The sequence below is a fragment of the Leptosomus discolor genome, chromosome 5, assembly GCF_034619465.1.
Source record: "Leptosomus discolor isolate bLepDis1 chromosome 5, bLepDis1.hap2, whole genome shotgun sequence".
NCBI lineage: Eukaryota > Metazoa > Chordata > Aves > Leptosomiformes > Leptosomidae > Leptosomus > Leptosomus discolor.
Window position 1 is genome coordinate 16,593,164 of NC_141395.1, and position 19,799 is coordinate 16,612,962.

The following is a 19,799-nucleotide window of genomic DNA, read 5'->3' on the forward strand; positions in this document are numbered from 1 at the left end:
TTCTAGAGTTAGATAACTAACAGGTGCATTTTCTTCCAGGAATTCTTTTGCGGTGTACCCTGAACTAATATTTGCAATAATCAAAATATACCTTGCACAAGAGGTTTGAAAAGAGCTGATTTTAATCTCTGTACAAGCTTCTCACAACCACATAAATGACCACCCAGTTACTAAGGAAAGAGGATGTATCAGAAGGAGAAAGCTCAAACCCCTCCTCCCTTACAAAACTGGCGCTCCGATTTTCATGAAAAAGCAATCTACATGTACCTGTGTAAGTTCCCATATTTTAATGAAAGACACAAAAGAAACATCTTTGCAGAGAGCAAACAACTGGCAGAGACTCTTACATTCAAACCAAAATGAAGTACTAAAGGGGTCACTTGTGTGCCACCAACTTGATTCCACAAATTTCAGTTGTTACAGCAAACGCAGTCATCACTTATTATAAAGATTTCCATTAAAGTTATCAGACATGGGAACACTTGCCTTGAAGTGAATTAAAAAAAAAAAAAGTGAGTAGCAACAAATACAGCCTCTTCAGCGATACATTGCAAGATGTCTGTTTTTCAAATGGAATCTCTGCATTGATCACAAAAATCACACCTATTTTAGAGGCGCTGATGAACAAAATTATGTAAGACAACACAGCATGGATAGAAAGCGTTTTAACTGGTAAATGAAGGATTCCAAGTTTCTCCTTTAACAGTACAGCATACTGCAGACAGCACTGCAACATACACCACAGCTTTTGCTTCCAGATTTTGCATCTTAAATTGTTGAATCTATACTGTTTTCCATCACTGTATGTTAAAGCTTAAGTTTATTGTCTGATTATTCTACTATCAAATTTAAGTTGCAGCCAGCTTAACTCCCTTGTGTCGTTATATCCGCAAACAGTTCAAAACATTCCCGATATGCCATATTAGTTTGAAACATTAATAACAGCATTCTGCCCTATTTTTAATTCTTTTCAGAGAAATACCTACTCTGCTTAGTCTTTAAGTCTCTGCTGAGTCATTGTCTGTGGCTGCACAGAAATAGCGTAGAGCTAAGAGCTACCTCAAGGGTTACTGATTCAACTAATAATAACAGAGATTTAAATTACCTTCTCCCCAAATTCACCCAGAATAGAAGGATTCCAAAACACTCCCTCTCTGCCCCCTTTACTTCAAAATAAGTATTTTTTTATTGACTTCTGACTAAGATTCTTCATTACTTAATGCCTGTGCAAATGGAGAATTTGTCTTTTATACCTTCCATTCCCAGAAGACTGAATGTTTTCAGGGCAGTGAGTGTTTTCAGAGAAGACATTTACTATGTACAGCCTTTCAAGTTTTAAATGTAAACTAATGAAAATCAAGGCACTTGCTGTAGTTAGATCTGAGAAAAAAAATTATATTACTGAGAATAATAAACCTAAATTACAAAGCAAGATTACCAGCAAGCATGCAACTGGGAATAAGGTGAAATCTCGTTCTTTTACAGCTTTGGCTTGAACTTGCCAGAAAGAAACTTTTTAAGCATTTCAGAATTTTTTCCTTCTGGTGGTGAGGGCCATCTGTCATGATCTGAGGAAAACAAATAAAACAACATACTTAGTTGGCTGAGAAACTAGGCATTTTACTTTTGTGTCCTCCCACTGCCCAGCCACTCGAAGGGCATTATTTTGTAGCCCATTTCTTACCAGGTACTTCTAGGCTTTGTCTATATAAACTTTGGCCACCATCCACAACCATGGTTATCCCAGTTATGTAAGAAGCAGCTGGAGATAGCAGGAAACACACTGCAGGAGAGATCTAACAAAAGAATGACAATTTTAATCTTTCTTAAACTGCTGGGAATTGTTCATGTCAAAGACGCTTGTAAAAACTTTTACAAGCAAGATGTAGCAACATTTTCTACTCAGTAATGAAAACCATAAGTCTTAAAGCCGTCTTTCCAGTCACACACATCAAGAACATAACAGAGGAAAACCTGTAAGCTCTCAAAGATCAGCATCAGATGCCAAAAATCAAACAAAAAAGTTGACCAGTTTATCACACATGTACCTTCGTGGTGGAGAGAGCTAAGTACTTTTCAGATACATTTTTTTCACATTAATATTCATTCTTTCAGTCCTCCCTGCTGGAAGTCAGCCTTTTCAGGAACTAATGTCTCCTATGAAACACTTCAGCTGTAAGAAGCATCTAAATTAAATTTTCAGTGTAACAGTGACTACTGGTTAAGTGTCCCACTTACCACCACTACACATTACTACAAGCTTTTTTCTTTCTTAATATTCCACCACAGTGCAAAATTTTTTGTCCTGCACATAATAAAGTGGCTTCAAAATACAGACACAGAAGTAGAAATATCACAAATGTTCTGAAATATTTTACCTCCTCAGGAACTGCTGACCTCTTGGCAGGAATCTTTGGCATGCTCTTTAACCACATCATTGCACCTTGTTCTCCATAGTTTGCAACAGCAGTTTCTGAAAATACTGTTCCCTATTTTAAAACAGCAGAGTGAAAATTAAGTTCTCTTGCACATGTTTAAACTGTGATCATTGTAAGACTGTGAAGTTGTCATAACTGGGATTTTCTGTGGGATTAAACTATCTAAACAGCACTCGAATGCAAGTTTTTAAATTTAATGAAATATTATAATTTACACAAGAAGGTAATTTGGTGGCTAGCCACATCTCTATTCAAGTGCAATAATTCCGATTATTCCAATTCTCCACTGTCACTCCAATAACTATAAAGAAGAAACTCAGACTGCTTTGAAATTACATGCATTTCATATTAGTTTACAGCAGAAAACTACAAAGCCCCAAGGACAAGTTCTCAACAGTTTCTTGTAATCTGTAAGAACACTAGATTGATTTTATTGTGAATTATGGAAGCAGACAGCTTTCACAGTCAGAATTCAGACTCTCCCTACTTAGCAGCTATAGAAATAGAAAAAGGTGACAGTCTTTGCTCTCGTGGTTATCCAGTCCAGTTTAGACTTGAGAGAGAAGACAAAGGCTACAGCAATTGGAACACAGGGTTACATAGATTAGTCATGACAGAACCTTTGGGACTCAACTTTAAGTAAGATAACAAAATTTTAATTCATCCATGGAGTACATGCTGAGATTTCTAAGATATCTGTGAAATGTGAGTGACTATATTTTGGGAGCTAGGGAAGAAACTCATGTGAAACTATTTATTTTAGAATGCATGTTTCCCTCTCTGTGTACCCATTCCCTGCATGCTACCCTGCTCCTGTAAGGCAGTAACGGTTTAGCGTGGTTACCACAGACCTAGTGCGTCCATAAAGGTGACAGAAGGATATAAAGTATTATTGAAACTACAACATTCCATGTTGTTACCAGCCTAGTAACAAAGCTAGCAAATACTTCTGAAAGAGCCAAACCACTTAAGTGTTTGCTTGTCAAAAACTTATTTTGACATGTTCTATAAAGTATAATTAGTATAATTCATTAGGTAATTAGCATGCCTGAAAAATATATTCACATAATAATGCTGTCTTAATTACTTACTTCCCCAAGACTTAATAAATCAGAAAAAAACAAATAAACAGGAAAAACAAGCCAGTAGATTTTAATATTTAACTAGTGTCCAGATGAGCTGGGCCTCAGAGAGGCCACATAAGAGCCAGTACCTGAATCATCACACACCTGCCCTTAAGCATTCTGTGCTATGCCAAAGACATCGAGTCAGATGTTTTAGGACAAGAGGCACAACAGAATACACAGACATCCTACAAAGATAGTAGAAAGATCTTCCTAGGGACCAGTTAAACAAATCTGACACTGAACTATACTGTAAGATAAATTCTGACTGTAGACGTAGCTGGACAAAGTTTGCCTTTCCTCTTTTGTTTTCAAGAGAGTAAATGTGCAAAACAAATCGTAGTTAAGAGTGAAGATTACACAAATCGCAACAGATCACACAACTCCAAATGTCAAAGCTAGGGCTTCTATACAGCACCACGCATTAGAAAATATAGCTGCACTGTCCATACAGTTATTTAAAACAACTGCTACACACTACCTACTTCCTCAGAAAAGTGGCAGCCATATTTTAGCTGACCTGTATAATGGTTTCCTGTCTGCATATATTTGATAAGAAAAAAAATATCAAAATGCATATTTTTACATATAATTTCTTTGAGAGAAGTTCCACTCCAAATAGGGTCTTTTTATGCCTAAAACCAAGTTAACTTAACATGTAGAAGACAAAGTAAAAGACATTACGTGACGCATTCAGAGATTATCAAAGTAACTTTGTAAACACAGGTGGAAACCATCAGCATTCCCAAACCTCAAAGAGAAAAAGTTTTGTGAACTCAGAAATAATGTAATCATTACTGAAACACAAAGCATTTGTTAATTTCATGTCAAGGATTTGTAAAACAGGTCACCAACTTCTCCCAGGTATCATTTCTTTAAGCTAGAAAAAAACCCAAGAGCGCCAAGTCAAAGCAGCAAGCAGAAGAAATTTTATCCCGCATCTCTGGCTTGTCATCCAAACAGTACAAAACTCTCAAATGACCTGAAGAACGTAGATGAGGGAATTAGAGATAAATAAATACATAAATAATCCACAAAGAGCTACAGGCTATAGATTTTTAAATGCCTTTTGGTCCGAAAGTTTTAATCATGACATGCATGAAGGCTAAGTTTAATCAGATCATCTGCCCTTACTTACAGGAGCAACACTGTTGATTCTTACTCCGCTGCGAGCCCATTCTAAGGCCAAAGTCTTGGTTAGGTTATTCACAGCAGCTCTTGCAGCTCCTGAATGCCTGTTGAGAAAAGAAAGCAAAAGAAGCATCTGTCCCCTCAGCTAACAGTGCCCAACGTTACTTCTACCGCAGCCTCACTAGGATGCTTAGAGTAGCTTTCTATGGCTGGACCAACCATCTGAGAGAGCAAAATTTTTCTAGTTTGTAAGTTTGACCATAGCTTCACAGTTTAAACAAGCTATGCTATAATCTCCTGTCATTTCTGGAAATACTTATCATCTCTTCCCCTACGTGACATGAGGTCAGCTACATTCTACTGCAGAAGCAGGCTTACAGAATGAAAAACAACTGGAGGCAAGGTTCAAACTGCGCACAACTACAAAAGGTTGGCTGCACAGGTAAAGCAACGCTTAGGAGGACAGCGGTCTGAAAAACAGTTTAGGTCTTCTGACAAGCGTGATTAAAATAAGCCACTATTCAAAAATTCCTATAAGTGGATGGAGATAGAGGTGACCATAGGCAGAGTGATCTCATACACCTTGCTGCCACAGGAAGCTAGTCTGAAATGATTACAAGCTTGAACAAATGTGGACAAGATTACTGCAGTGATGAATAGTAGACAGTGGGCTCAGAGTTTAGTTCCTTTAGCCTAGCAAAACAGACTTAGAGGAGATAGATACTTCTATCTCTTGAGAACAGCTTCTCAAACCCCAAGAGAGGAAAGAAGGAAAAAAAAAAAAAAAAAAGGACATAAGAAAACCCAACTCATTCAAATGTTTAGGCCAGAAACAAATAACCTCCAGGCACACTATGGCAAAGAAGCTTGACTAGTTTTATGTTCAAAATTAATACTTATGAAAAACTGTATTAGGTAATTTTTGGCATCAGTGGTAGCTGAATTTGTAAAGGCAAGTCTTTTTCAATAGTACATTTCCAAAACAATTATCAATTCAACAGGAATTTAATTTGAAAGTAGTTTTGTCTATCCGTCTACATTCACACGTGACAGTTATTTGGGAAACTTTTTTCAGAAACTTTTTTCACTCTTATTCAGAATCAGTTTTTTTATCTCTTGGCTCAACTCTCAAGTATAGTTTCAGCCTATTTGCTGTGACAATTCAACCAGACTTAACCACAGTGGAGAAACTCAAATAACCGTAGCTTCAGCACCACCATGTGGATCTCTAAATTTATTTTGTACTGCCAAGAACAAGCTAGTGGAAAAATATCATGCTGTTCCTTAAAAATTTTTAAATTTTCAAACTTTCAACCCTGACTCAGGGCAAAGAGAGGTAATGTAACATTTGCTTAAACTATATTTTTATATTTTCTTCAACAGAAATTCAAAATTTAAAAAAAAATAGTTTCATAGAATAAATTAATTTTTTTTTCAATTAAGAAATGGTCAAAATGCAGCATTTTGACAACTTCAAAATTTCCTTTGAAAAGAAAGTAACTGAAACAATTCATTTTCTGAGCATTATTTCTCTTTCAACATATTAGAACTTTTTTGGTGGAAAAGTTTCAAATCAGAAGACTCCTGCTCACCTCTGTTTTGAGGGTAAAGAAATCTGAACAACTATAGTACGCATACAGATATGGAGAGGATGCTGCGTTTTCATGCAGACAGCTCTGATCATTTGTGTCAGTATAAAAGAACTACAAACATGGTAATACGTTTGCACCCATGAACCTTCTCCCAGAAAGGAGCAAGAAAGTCAAAGGACCAGTCAAGAAAGGAGCAGAGCAAATAGAACCAATTCTCTGCACCAGAGACCTTCTCCAAGAAAGACGGCTACAAAGCAAGAGTGAAAAGGAAAGGCAGGCATTACGTGACTTGAAGGACAAAGCCAAAACCTGAAAACATACTAGAAATGTTCCCCCTACTCCCAGTCCAACTCGCAGAACTCACTACACCATCAAGACCCGTAAACTGACAGTAGGGGAGGAAAACAACAGGTGCCAAGTTCTTGCAAACCCTCCAGAAATTTGGAGAGAGAAGAAAAGGTTACATTTCAGTGAAACTAGTCCCACTAGCACACCATTTCCAGTGAAAGTTCACTGGCAAGTCCTGCTTCATAGTTTCTTACAAACAAGTTGACAGAGACCAGAGATGCCATTTACTCCTGTCGTCTCTACTGAATTAATAAGAGATCCCCACACATACAGCCAAGTGATACTGTTTCTCTCTCTGGACTAACTACTGTATTTCAATACTCTGCTGCTGCCCAGTGCACACCTTTCTAACATGAAGTAATTAGGAGCAATTAGTACTTCTAGGGGAAAAAGATAGGAAAATGTAAAAATAAAATATATATTACGACATCCCAGGAAACCCATTTCTCACGGCAGCAGTAATGTTGACAATGACTCCTCCATGTTCCTGCATCCAGGCATTGTACACTGTATGAAGGAGGAAGATAACCTATAAATATCAGAAGAAATGCATACAAATGAACTTGCCAACTGGAAGCTGAATTTGGAGTCTTAACCCAATTGCACTACACATTTCCTGTGCAGATTTAGATAAACAATCTGCTCTTTGAACCACAGCCTCACCACTGGATTAGTGAGATAACAGGTGTGGTCCACATAAGGCTCAATGTTTGTCAAGAAGCCTTTTGGAATATTTCATGCTTCCACGTAAATTACTTTCATTTCCACATTCCCAAAGCTATTTGAGAATCATGTATCATACTTAAATTTGACTTTAAATTTACATCCCTGATGGGACAGAAATCTTTTCCTGTGTTACACACAGTGAATAGAGGCCACAGAAGTTAAGTGGTCTTCTATAGTCTTTTAAGTGAGTATCCAAGCCAACTGACTCCCCAAACCTGGCCTTAACAAGAATATCATACTTGCCTAAATGTATGTTTGTATATATGAACAAATGTAATGTCCAGTTTAATGTAAAGCTTTGGATAAGATTCATGAAAACAAATATCCACTGTCAGATAAGCGTGTGAAAAAAAGAAGGTAGGGAAACTTTACATTTCTTGTCTTGTGGTATGGCTGTAAAAAAAACAAAAACAAATAAACAAAAAAAGCTTAATGTTCAGTCCTTACCTGCTTTGCAGCAGTAGAAGGTCCCTGTCAGATTTGTCTCTATCACAGCATTCCAGCCTTTTGCACGGATGGCTTCAGATGGACTTGCAAACTGGCCACCTCCATTATTCACCAGGAAGTCAATCTTCCCATGCAGATTCAGGGTAGACTTCACCAAAGCTTCTACCTGAAACAATATTTGTTAGTGTGGTATGCTGATTAAGCTATATACCAAATTTCATTCTCACGCAGTATTTTCTATCTCATATCTTTTTCACAAATAAAGAGGAGGTACCAGCCTTCAGAGAGGCTGGAAGACCAGTATTACATGTTTAGTCAGCCAAAAAGGATTGTGCTGAGTCCATGTTTACTTGGGAAATCTTCCTGTTATAAAGCAGGTGCTGCATACCATACCAGCACTGAAATAAGAAGATTTGAGCCACTGAAGTTTTGTAAAAACAAACATACACAAAAGCCTGCTACTTAAGACCTACTAAGAATCTCCTGACATTTTTCACAAGGGTGGGGGTGTTCACATGAGATGCTGAAAGAGTTCCATATAAGGTAGCCACTGGTTTTTTCCATCTGACCCATACACCTGAGCATTTTAAACAGAAATTGTAAGTCATCTTGTGAAGCTTTAACATTCTTATCCAGGAGTTTCGTACATTCACTAAAGCTTTGACATATGACTTGGCAACAGCTGATCTTCTCATGCAGACCAAGAAGGTTAGTTTGTTGCTCTATAAAACATGAACTCTAAAAAGTGCTGGCAATACTACAAGTTGTCTTCTTTAGCAAAAAAAAAAAAGGTGAACATTTGATTAAGCAGATACCTTCTGTGTATAAGCAGGATGAATACTTACCATTAAGAGCACTGTCTGGCACTATTTACCTTTGGGTACTCTGAGAAGGTATTAACAGCAAATAGCAATAGCCATTTTATTCACTCGCTCAGAGCTGTCAGTGCAGAAAAGGAGAGGCTTAAGTTCATACAGAAGGAAAGGTTTTGATAATCTAAACCTAGCTCTAACACTGACCTAATCTGAGCTACAGGCTGCAACCTAAGCCTTTTGCATTGTCTTCTGTTTTGGAAGTACAGCAGTTTTGCCACACACTCACACTAAACACAAGAGAACTTCTGGAGGGAAATGTATTTCAAAGCATTCAAAGATTTTACAGATACCAAAGCCAATGTATTTTTCCTATTACAAGATAGTAATAAGAACTCTATAGCAACTGCTTAATAATTTAACCTTTATCTCAAGAAACAGGGGAAATGGGACAGCATGACCATTTCCTGCTTACATTACCTATCATAACTAGATACCAGGCATCAATTATTCCTACTGAAGCATATACAAAAAGTTAATCTAGCATCTGTGGTCAAAGAAAACACCGACCAAAAAAAAAAAAACAAAAACAAACAGCAGGAGCAATGCTGCTGCTGAAACAGATTTGACTAGGGGAAGGATATCAATCAGTCTTCCACTGTATTGAGCCAGCAGTAGAAAACAACAGAAATAAAAGAACAAGCAATGCACGACCTGTATCTCACCAAGAGTGTCACCAACTCGGTTTCATAAATAGCTGCCTTACAGCTTTTGCTGCTGACAGTTCAGGATGGTCTAACAGGACAGTATGGATCCTGTAAGGATGCACCTCTCTGAAGAAGGAAACCTAACCAAACACACAGTGACTGAAGCCTGATTGAAAAGCTAATGCCTGCTCAGAAAAAAATGCCTTAAGAAAATAATTTTGATACCTAAATCACCACCTTTAAGTTCTGAATGTCATTTTACTCCTCACATGAGTCACTGCAGCTTGTGGGATTTGAGGAAAAAAAAAAACCACATACACCAAAAAACCAAAACATCTATGACAGCAGCCCCAAACCCATGACTTGTCAGAACCACCATGCCACAAAGACTCCAGGTTTGCTCACGAACAGAGAAAGGTAAGTTATGTCTCGCCAGGCAGCAGAAGTTATGCTCTGCAATATCAAACTCCTCTCCCTGTCAGCCCGAGAATCTTGCTTTGAATACTGTTCTCCATAAGTCACTGAAGTATGGGCTCATTTATGGAAGAGAAATGGTGCCAGCACAAGGAATGTTTGACAGACTAACGCTATTCAGGCTGGAGGGGTGGAGCGGGGAAAGAGAGAAAAAATGCAAAAATGCTAAGAATCGTAAAAAAACCCAAACAAATGACAAATTAATAGAAGAAAAAACATAGCAAAAAGATACTACAAGCAAGTTTTCAACAGGTGGACAAAACCTGCTATGACATATCAAGTCACAGTGGTTCACATGTTGTGTCTTAAGAAACCCTCTTGTTGCTCCTACTAGTGGCACCATATTCTTAGGGCAATGGAAACAAACCAAACCAAACACGTATCAGTTCAGCTTTCTGAAAGCCAGCAAAGGCTAGCAGGCTCTCCAGTGACAGCTCAGATGGCTTCAACTGTAGCAAACTTCACAACGTCTTCTGTGTCATACAGAAAGCATCGTTGCAGTGCTTCTCTCAATTACAGTAAACATGGTGACAGCAGCCACCAGCACGGTGAGAAAGGGGGTCTGGTAGAACACATTTAAATCACAGTGAGAACTAAAGAATATTCCTTTCTATTCCTAAATATTCAAAATGCACACAGAAAGAACTTCATTAAAAAGCTACTAAAGACTCTGTCTAGAAGCAAAGCAAAACTGCACAAGGTAGAGCCAACAGTTTAGGATGTTCTTCTGAAAAAGGCTAAAAAGAACAAAATCGGGCACTTCAGACATTATCAGAAGACTGGAGCTCTTCAGTAAGGGCCTTTTTTGTGTGACCAACTCAAAAGTATTATGCAGTAGCACACTTTCACAGATAACTGAGATGACAGTACTCGCTGACACAGAGAAAAGGGACAAATGTCCACACGCACTCACAGGTCACCTTGAACTTGAGTAAAACTCAACAGGCAGACTACCCACTGCAGCGTGTTAGAGATTTGCTATTTGGGGACTAGAACTAGTAGGCACTCTTGCACAGTGATAACAGGTATTTTTACTTTGCGTTATTGCTGGTTTTAACGTACAACAACGAATCTCTTATCCACAGCTCCCCACCAAGCCACAGTCTTCCACTGCAGTCTTCATGCAGTCAGGCAGTAAGTACTTACAAACCAACTGAGACTGTGCTAAGCTATAAAGTTTATTGGAAAAGAAAAGCTACTAATGAATTCAGACACAAGGTAAGTGCTAAATAGTATTGTATTGAGTCTGTCTCAAGGACTCTTCTCTGTCAGATGTCCAAGTGATAGGTTTTACCCTCAGGGTCTGATCCAGCAGCAGCTGTTGTTGCTGGAGCTCAAGTATGGAAAGGGGACACTGTGCACAGAATTCTGAATTTCTGATTTCAGGAAGAACACCAGCCTGCTAGAAGTACAAGGTTTTAACTTCCACTTACCTAGAAATGTATTCTACTTATCCAGATGCCAGTTAACGAAATGTTTGTCCAGAGCATATAGCACAAAGGCTTTGCAAGGGTAAAAAATTCCTCATGTCTGTCTTTCCCCCATCAATAGATTTGCTCTTTTCATAATGGAAAAAAGACACAGTCTCTCTCCTGCACTCCAGCCACCATTACATTGAAGCAATGGATTTTGGAAAAGACCTTGGTTTGAAAAGACACACACACAGCTGTCCGGCCTGCATCTCAGCAAAAGCAGACCAACTTGCTCTTGTTATATGCAACACATCATGTGGGCAGTGCTAGAAAATGTCCAAATAATTAAAATCACTTCAGCTTCATAATCACTAAGAAGGAATACTGATCACTGCATACACTCCAGACCACAGGATAAGGGGCAGGTGCACAACCACTGCTTCAGGATAAAGCCCCATGAAGACAGAACGTTCTTACCAGCGTCCCAGAACCCTCTACTCTTTCATCTTTAAAAACACACCAGGTTTGTTATCTTTTACAAAACACTCAATGAAAAATGAGCCAAAAGCAGCAGCAGCAAACTCATGACAGAAATCAGCCTGATGGGTTATGCATTGGTTGAAGATCCTCCATCAAGCAAGATTATTTCTTGCACATTAAACAAAAAGCAAGCTTTGCTGGAAAGCAAGAGGGTCTCTGAGGATGAAGATTAAGAGACTTAAAAATGTGAATTCATTAATCTATTCCCATGATATCTGCCATCAAGTTTCTATAGCAGTTAATTCCCTGCACCTCCTTTGACTCTTCCTAGGCCAGAAAGAGCTCTAATAGACATATTGCACTATATGATGAGGGATGAATCTTCTAATGCTTGAATTTTACAGATCCAAACTAGGGCACACAAGAGGAATGAGCTGTCATCTTCAAAGCAGGTCAGTTACTTTAAGATTTGCAATAGGAATAAAAGAAAAAATCATCTGGCAATTTTGAAAGCACTTTCATCTTTCTTAGATCTCCTCTATTCAAAGTCCCTCCCTCCAGTTTGCCTGATTATAAAACTAAAACCAGGACAAAATTCATAGGGGCTTTTAGAGAAATGCAGAACAATGATGGATGTGGAGGGATGAAAAAAAAAAAGGCAAGCTACAGTAAGTACAGATGGCTTGTTCCTACAGGTGACCACAGTGGCTTCCTTTAAGAGAAAGATTTACTCTTAGAAATGTTTCAGTGAGATGTCAAAGAGGAGGATACACTAAATGAATTATGTAGTTCTTCAGGAAGCTTCCCAGGCTTTGCAGCTTGTGATGGATCCGTTCTGACAACTAAGGAGGCCTGAATTCCTAAGTTTTTTTTCCCTTGTTGAAATATTTATAAGGTCTTTCTCCTTCACACATTCTTTGGCACCTGGTGTAAGAGCTGAGAAAGAGGATGTCATGACTCCCAGGGAATATTTGTAGAGGCTGTCCTCTCTACCCAACAATGTGCTTCTGTGAATTTCTGAGGTAAATACTCTTCACTCATACTAAGCTGAAGACAATGAGTTGTAAAGCCATTAACCAGTAGCATACAGAGCCAACACAGCTGTACAAGTCTTACTTCTTTCGGGAAGGAAGGCAGAAGTTTAAATGCCCTCTCACCCCATCTTCCGCTGTAAACAAGAAGCTACTCCTGTATTTGTGAAAATGCTAAAGTGAGTTACATTGTTGTGTGGCCTCTGCTCAAAAGTTACCTCCTACGCTAGAAGAATCCTTCCCTGCACCTTTTACTGATCCCTGTTCCTACGACTCCACATCCTAGGCACTAAATTTTAGGTTAAGAATGGAACAGGTTTTGAAAGTGGATGTATGATGATGCTCTTTGAATAGAAGGAAAAGCCCAAAGGTACTTTTCCTATAGTCTCAAGGCAATCAAGTGAAAATTAGAAAGAATTCACCATTGCTGCTCTTAGCAAATATAATAAATAAGCAATAGTGAGCAGTGAAAATTCTGCCACATCCCTCAGTTCTAAGTTCTGACAGGTTTTAGCAGTGTAGGGTAATGATTATTAATTTGAGTTTATCTAGCTTCAACTCACAACCACTAAGCACCTAAGTGTAAGGAAGTGCTATCCTCACTACGAATTTAAAAGCTGAAAACATGATCCACATGTTTCTGGTCCAATAGAAATTAAGTAACAAGTGGCCAGGATTTAGCAGTCTTTGAGAATCTCAGCATTAAAGAACTAACAGAGGAGGACAGAGACAGGAAAACAAGAGCTAAAGAATAAAAACCACAGGATGTCTATAACCAGTAAAAATACCAGGTCTCGGAGATGGGCATCTGGAACAAATAATATTTGTTTAGTGGGTACACTTAAGTTCTTATGTTCACATGCAACAGAAATTGCATTCCTTATTCAGAACTTCCACAAAAAGCTTACAAAACTTTCATAGTGATTTTTTTCTAAATAGGACTTCAACAGAAACAAGGAAGAGGAGTTGGAGAACTGGAGCGAGTCAAACTAAAAGACTGAGTCAATGACTGAAAAATTCAAGACTGGAATCTACCTTATTCCTCTGAAGCCTCCTTTCAATAGATACAGATATGAAATGACAAGGTTTATGAGAACTTCCACTGGCAGAAGACATCTGATAGAGGCTTCTCCAATATTGTATGAAAAGTTCTAAGAAAGTTCTGGTATATCTGTGAATGAGTAGAGCCTAAAACTAAACTGGAAACAAAACAATTCTGTGATGAAACTGCAGGGGAATAGCAAAGACAGAAGTTTCTCCAAGCATCAGCATGGCTACTGGCAATACAGAATAATGCCTACACATTCTGCACAGCACTATAAAAAAGGCTCTAAAAGCACCTTCAAAAAAGTTTCCAAAGCCATTTAAGACTGTCAAATATGTATTTAGCCACACTTAATAAACAGGAAACAAAGAAGGAACGGTAGGTTGTTTAGTGGAGATTACCTCATTTCACCATCCAAACCCTCTACCATCTCACAGAACACGGCAGTTCCCACTAAATCATTTTTAAACTGATGCAGAAGTAAGATTCACCTGCAGAAGGTGAATTATTAATCATGTCACAGTACTTTCTGCAAGAACAGTGATGTGAAATAAACTTAAGCCTTTTCTCTCTTCTTACTTCTTTCCTTCCTGTAACTTTAATCATGAAAGTTGCCCTCTAACATCTGTCACAACCTATTATATCGCACTGCTGATGCTAGTAAATACAAACCTAAAATTCACTGGTAGGTGGAGTGACATACTGCACAGCCCCAGGGTTCATCTCCTTCAGGAGAGGAAGTCTGAGTATATCACTATAAATATTTTATGGCACGAGCTGTTCCGTGAGGGGAGAATTTTATTTTTTTAATTTGCTTTATGGTTGTATATTAGGATATTTCCAGAATCTACATAGCTACTGAAGGTCATTATTATTTCTTTAAGTTATGACAGAATCTAACAGAGACTTTGAAAGGTTAAGAAACATGTAGCAATCATTGCTTACTGGAGTATTTTCTGTCTGTCTTCAGTAAGTTAAAAGTCCAACCTGATGCTGGACTTTTAAATGTTTAATTACACAGATTCAAAAATTAGGAAGCGAATGCAGACTTCTGAAGAACCTAAATTAAATACTTTTGCTCTTGATCTTCCATTTTTTGTAATATGAAGAAAAAACGCAACTGAGATAGTAATAGAGTTTATAATGAGGCACACTTCAAATGGTAACCAAAATTTGAAACGTGGCTCAAAATAATAGTATCTGTGGCATTTTCTTGCTTTAGTACAAGCAAAACTGACAATGCAGGGCACTTGTGTCAAGTCACAGGCGTTGAGATTCCATGCTCTGACTTCCTGTTTGAAGGAACTATTCTGAGGTCTCAGTCTTCACAAGTTAACACCCCCTCACTGCTGTCACAGAAATGTGACATGGAACCATGCTAAGTGGGCTCCAGCTTGGCTGTAGAACATGACAGTTCCAAGGGCTGCTTCTCCCAGAAATATCTGAAATACACATGCATGGTCAGAAAAGTATTTGCAATTACAAATGCCTTCTTGCTTAGGTGGCTAACAAATGGTCTTCCCTTGGAAAGCACATCTCTATCTAGATCAATTTAACAGTGCTCTGCACCTGTTCCCTGACCTAAGCCACTTCTGAGAGGGCCAGAGAAGACCTTTGGAGATCTGAGAATTTACGTAGACAATATGCTTTTGACATGCTAAGCCCCAGAACAAGATCACTAGTCTTTACCTCATCTTCATTGCGGATATTGCACTGTATGGGAGTCACTTTGGCAGGACTCATGGAAGAAAACATGTTATTCAGTTCTTCTGCAGCACATTTTAATCGGTCAAATTTACGAGAGGCAATAACAACATCGCAACCTGTAGAGACAAAATGAAACATCCTTCAGCTAACATAGTTAAGATTACAGTTAGTTTTTTAATAACATCACGGAGATATCTTGTAGGATGTGCATTTATTAGTCACCGACTACCGACTAGAAGATAGAGGGTTGAAGTAAGAGAGAGAAATGACTAATGTCAGGTGCTTCTTAGCAACAAGATCCCACTGTGCCAGGAAAAAAGCAATCAAAAAAATGGTTCCCTCTCCTCCCTGCAGAAGGGAAGATAGCCCGGGAGTCACAGAGTCAGCAAAGTAGCTTTCAGACATCGCTTCTGCTGCCTCTGCTCACAGCTGCCTCATTTATCAATTACGTGATTTAAAGATGTTTCAGCAGGTCTTGATTACAAAAAAATGCTTGCTCCTGAAACCACAAAAATAATCTTACCGTATGTCTGGCTGTAATTTTGACAAGCAGTAAGCACACATAATGCTCTGCTTTTTAACTCTACAGTCAGAAGGAAAGGATGATAGCCTCACAAGAATAATTCCTATCAGCAGCCTACGGACAGCAGGAACAGAGGCTGCCCCGTGGCACCACCACATACTGTAGAATCCTAGCTCAGAAAGGAGATGAAAAAACTAGGCAGGAGATCAAGCCTTCTGTTTTTTTTCAGCATTTGGAGGCCAAAGGACTCATTTATTCTACAGAGGAAAAACAATGCAGGTGCCAAATTAATGGGAGGCACTCGCACTACAACAGTCTGGTTTCTTCTGTCACACCAGAGGACTCAGGACAGCTTTAAGGCTTCAGCAATTGCTACTGCATAGACTAAAACAGACCACACCAAATTAATTCCTAGTGCACATCCAGTAGGCATGCAATTTCGTATTACGGATAAGCAAATTACTAGCTTCCACTGCCAAGCAGGCAAGGAGGTCTTGCTCCCAGTTCCCTCCTTCCATAATCTCAGCATCCCAGCAGAAGCCATCCCTTCCTCACACCAGCTCTGCCACTCATCTGCTTTAACATAAACCAATTCAACACTCTCAACCAGCCAAAAAAAAAAAAAAATCAAAAACTTAACATCTTGTCAGGTGTTTTTTTTCTTTGTTGCTATTTTACTGAGTGGAATTTGGCCTCTCATGTGATCAAACAAACACCAGAATCAACCCAAAATAACTAGTGGGAGTAAAAAGCAGCAAGCTGTTCATTTGGCTCTGACTGTCTTGTGAAACTATACATAAAACTTAAAAAAAAAAAAAAAAAAGTTGAATTCTTCCAGAAGGAAGTGCTGCAACTACATATCCCTAGGAATAGGAGCTTCACCTTCAACCCATGGCCACCTTGAAACAAGACATGTAAAGATATTAGTCTCTCAGGTCTCCTTGTTTTTTAAATTAAGAACTCTTGACATTTGCACAAACACCTGACTAACGCAGAGGAGAGTTCATAAAATCACACAATCACAGAACGTTAGGGGTTGGAAGGGACCTCGAAAGATCATCTAGTCCAACCCCCCTGCCAGTACAGGACCACCTAGAGTACATCACACAGGATCATGTCCAGGTGGGTTTTGAATGTCTCTAGAGAAGGAGACTCCACAACCTCTCTGGGCAGCCTGTTCCAGTGCTCTGTCACCCTCACAGTGAAAATGTTTTTCCTTACGTTAATGTGGAACCTCCTGTGCTCCAGCTTGCACCCGTTGCCCCTTATCCTGTCATTGGACATCACCGAGAAGAGCCCGGCTCCATCCTCCTGACACTTGCCCTTTACATATTTATAAACATTGATGAGGTCACCCCTCAGTCTCCTCCAAGCTAAAGAGACCCAGCTCCCTCAGCCTTTCATCATAAGGGAGATGCTCCACCCCCTTAATTATCTCTGTGGCTCTGTGCTGGACTCTTTCAAGCAGTTCCTTGTCCTTCTTGAACTGAGGGGCCCAGAAGTGGACACACTATTCCACATGTGGTCTCACATCTGTCACACATATTTACTGATATGATACAAAATGTCACACATAATTACAGATTAACACAAAATACTACATCACAGTAGCACAGTTGTATTTATCAACTTAAGTGCTTATTAATACACACACTGATATCGAATAACATCTGGCAAAAGACTATTTCTGCTAAATATGCTAATTGGGGGAGATTCTAACTCACTGAGCAACACTTGGTACCTACTGTACAAGCTGACACTGCTTCACTTCTTTTTCTTCACAAAGAATGACCAGACCATTTCCTGATAGGGTTGGGGGGAAAAGGCACAAATTTCCAGATGAAAGGTTTAAATCTGTCCAGAAGGCTTCAAAGAAGACCGGTTATAAAAACAATGTACATCATGACTGGCATTATCTGTCACTGCTCCTACACGCATTCTCTGTCCAGGCAGCCCCCCTCCAAAACAATACAGCCTCAAGTGCAAGGTATACATGGAAATATTTCTTGGTCATCTTCTTGTCAGGAGCAGCCAGCAAGTCTGCAGGTAAGGAAGGTTACTTAGACATAGCTCTTCGAAGCTTCAGAGATATAAAGCCTTGTTTTCTATTTACGATGTTATGGACACACACTTCTGTTACTTGTATTTTGCTTGAGAAAAATAATGCAGATCAAATTAAGTACAATTTTAAGGTAACTGGGAAAAACATCATCAACCAATAGCGTGATGATGCTTAAAAAGCACTTCTTTAAGACAGCATTTAAGGACACCTTAAAAAATGCTTAGTTCCGCAGTAATACAAAGGTAGCAGAACTAGCCCTCACTTCAGCTCCACAGAACAAATGGGAAGCTGGGACAACAAAGGCCAGGAGAGGCAGAGATGTCTCCCAGCACAGAGTCTTAACAAAGAAAGCTCTTCACTATGCAGTGAAATGGCGTGGTGCGCATTTCCACAGTGCAAACCACGGGGAGTGTGGCACCGTGGGGCGGAATGCTGGTGCTGGTATTCTGAAGCCAGTAAATGCAATCACGTTGATGAACACTATCTGAAACCCGTCTGATGCTCACGATCCCTAGCAGTTGTGTTGAAAACTGCAGAAAAGGAGTTGCAAGGTGGATGACTTGGAAGACCACCTTTCACTGCAGATTTTACCACTTCTCTGTAATCAGCGCGGAAAGAAAATACACAAAGCGCACTCTGAAGATAGACTTTAACCTCAGGACATTTCTGTCACAAGCACCGAGTGAGAGCCACCGTTTCTCTAAGCTTACTGTGCGGACAACAGGTCAAAGCCATGCCTCTCCGTAAGACTCAGTTCAACGACCAGATAAAGCCACCAGTTAAGCAAGATGAAAACTCACTTGAGAAAGAGGAGTACAAAAGAAAGAGTCCGGCCTTGACATAACCGCACTTTGACCGCTGTATTTAAAACAGCGCATCTTTTAAGTGCCAGTGGGTCAAAAGCCACAGCCCCACGTCAGCCGCACCTTCTCGCTATTCACTGACTCCTGTCACAACGTCCCACCCATGAACTCCTCACGCATCCACTCCCCGACCGCTGCCTACCCCACAAAACGCACCACAACCCCCCGAGCACTCCCTGGACCCCCTCAACCTCCATCCCCCGCCTTCACCTCACGCCCGGCCCTGCTCCCCCAACACCCACCCTGCCCCGCTGCCCCACCGGGGCTCCCCGCGGAGCCCCCCGCGCCCACCTAGGGCCAGCAAGTCGGCGGCGATGGCCTTGCCGATGCCGGTGCCGCCGCCGGTGACGATGGCCACCCGCCCGCGGAACAGCCCCGCCGCCAGCAGCCCGCGCGCCGCCGCCATCTTCCCCCCCTCACACAACGGCCGCCGCCGCCGCCCCCGCCCCCCTCCACGTGACGCGCGGCCCCGCCCGCCCGCCCGCGCCGGGGCTCCGCGCCGGGGAGGGCGAGCGGGCGGCGGCGGAGCGGTGCCGGCGGAGCGGTGCTGGCGGTGCCCGGCGTGCCGGAGGTGCCCGGGGCCCCGGCCGGCCGGGCCGTTCCCGTGTCCTGCGGCACGGCACAACGTGGCACGGGGGCCCCGCGGGCGGCGCCGGCGGGCGGCAGGTAAGGGGGGGGCAGTGGTTGTCCAGGGGTCGGTGACGCCCAGGTCTGTCCTCGCGGTGGAGGGACCGCACGTTCAGCGCCTGGGGGGGGGGGGTCGGTTCCTCAGGTAGCGTCCTGGTGCCGCGGGGTCGGCGGTGCCTGCTGGAGCCTCGCAGCAAACGCACCTCGTCCCCATCCGGGGTCTCCTCTGCAGTAAAGAGGGTGTGTGTCC

The 19,799-nt window shown here is 40.7% G+C and overlaps 1 protein-coding gene across 1 annotated transcript; it reads right to left on the reverse strand.

Annotated features, from left to right (window-relative positions):
* Nucleotides 1–1,427: 1,427 nt before the first annotated feature.
* Nucleotides 1,428–19,328, reverse strand: PECR (peroxisomal trans-2-enoyl-CoA reductase). Its single transcript, XM_086465714.1, has 8 exons — nucleotides 19,214–19,328; nucleotides 15,457–15,590; nucleotides 7,807–7,972; nucleotides 7,059–7,140; nucleotides 4,701–4,797; nucleotides 2,379–2,489; nucleotides 1,685–1,796; nucleotides 1,428–1,568 (listed from the first exon to the last, which is right to left on the reverse strand). Exons 1-8 carry the CDS (start codon nucleotides 19,326–19,328, stop codon nucleotides 1,480–1,482), a joined length of 906 nt encoding a protein of 301 aa, XP_086321840.1. The 3' UTR covers nucleotides 1,428–1,479.
* Between the last annotated feature and the right edge of the window lie 471 nt (nucleotides 19,329–19,799).

Excerpts from the sequence above, each read along its gene's own strand:
- PECR (XM_086465714.1), bottom strand. The coding sequence starts at position 19,328 with ATGGCGGCGGCGCGCGGGCTGCTGGCGGCGGGGCTGTTCCGCGGGCGG. Across the intron at positions 15,591-19,213 it reads CGCCGACTTGCTGGCCCTAG|GTTGCGATGTTGTTATTGCC; the intron begins GTGGGCGCGGGG and ends TTGTCTCTACAG. Across the intron at positions 1,569-1,684 it reads ACAAAGCCTAGAAGTACCTG|ATCATGACAGATGGCCCTCA; the intron begins GTAAGAAATGGG and ends TGTTTTCCTCAG.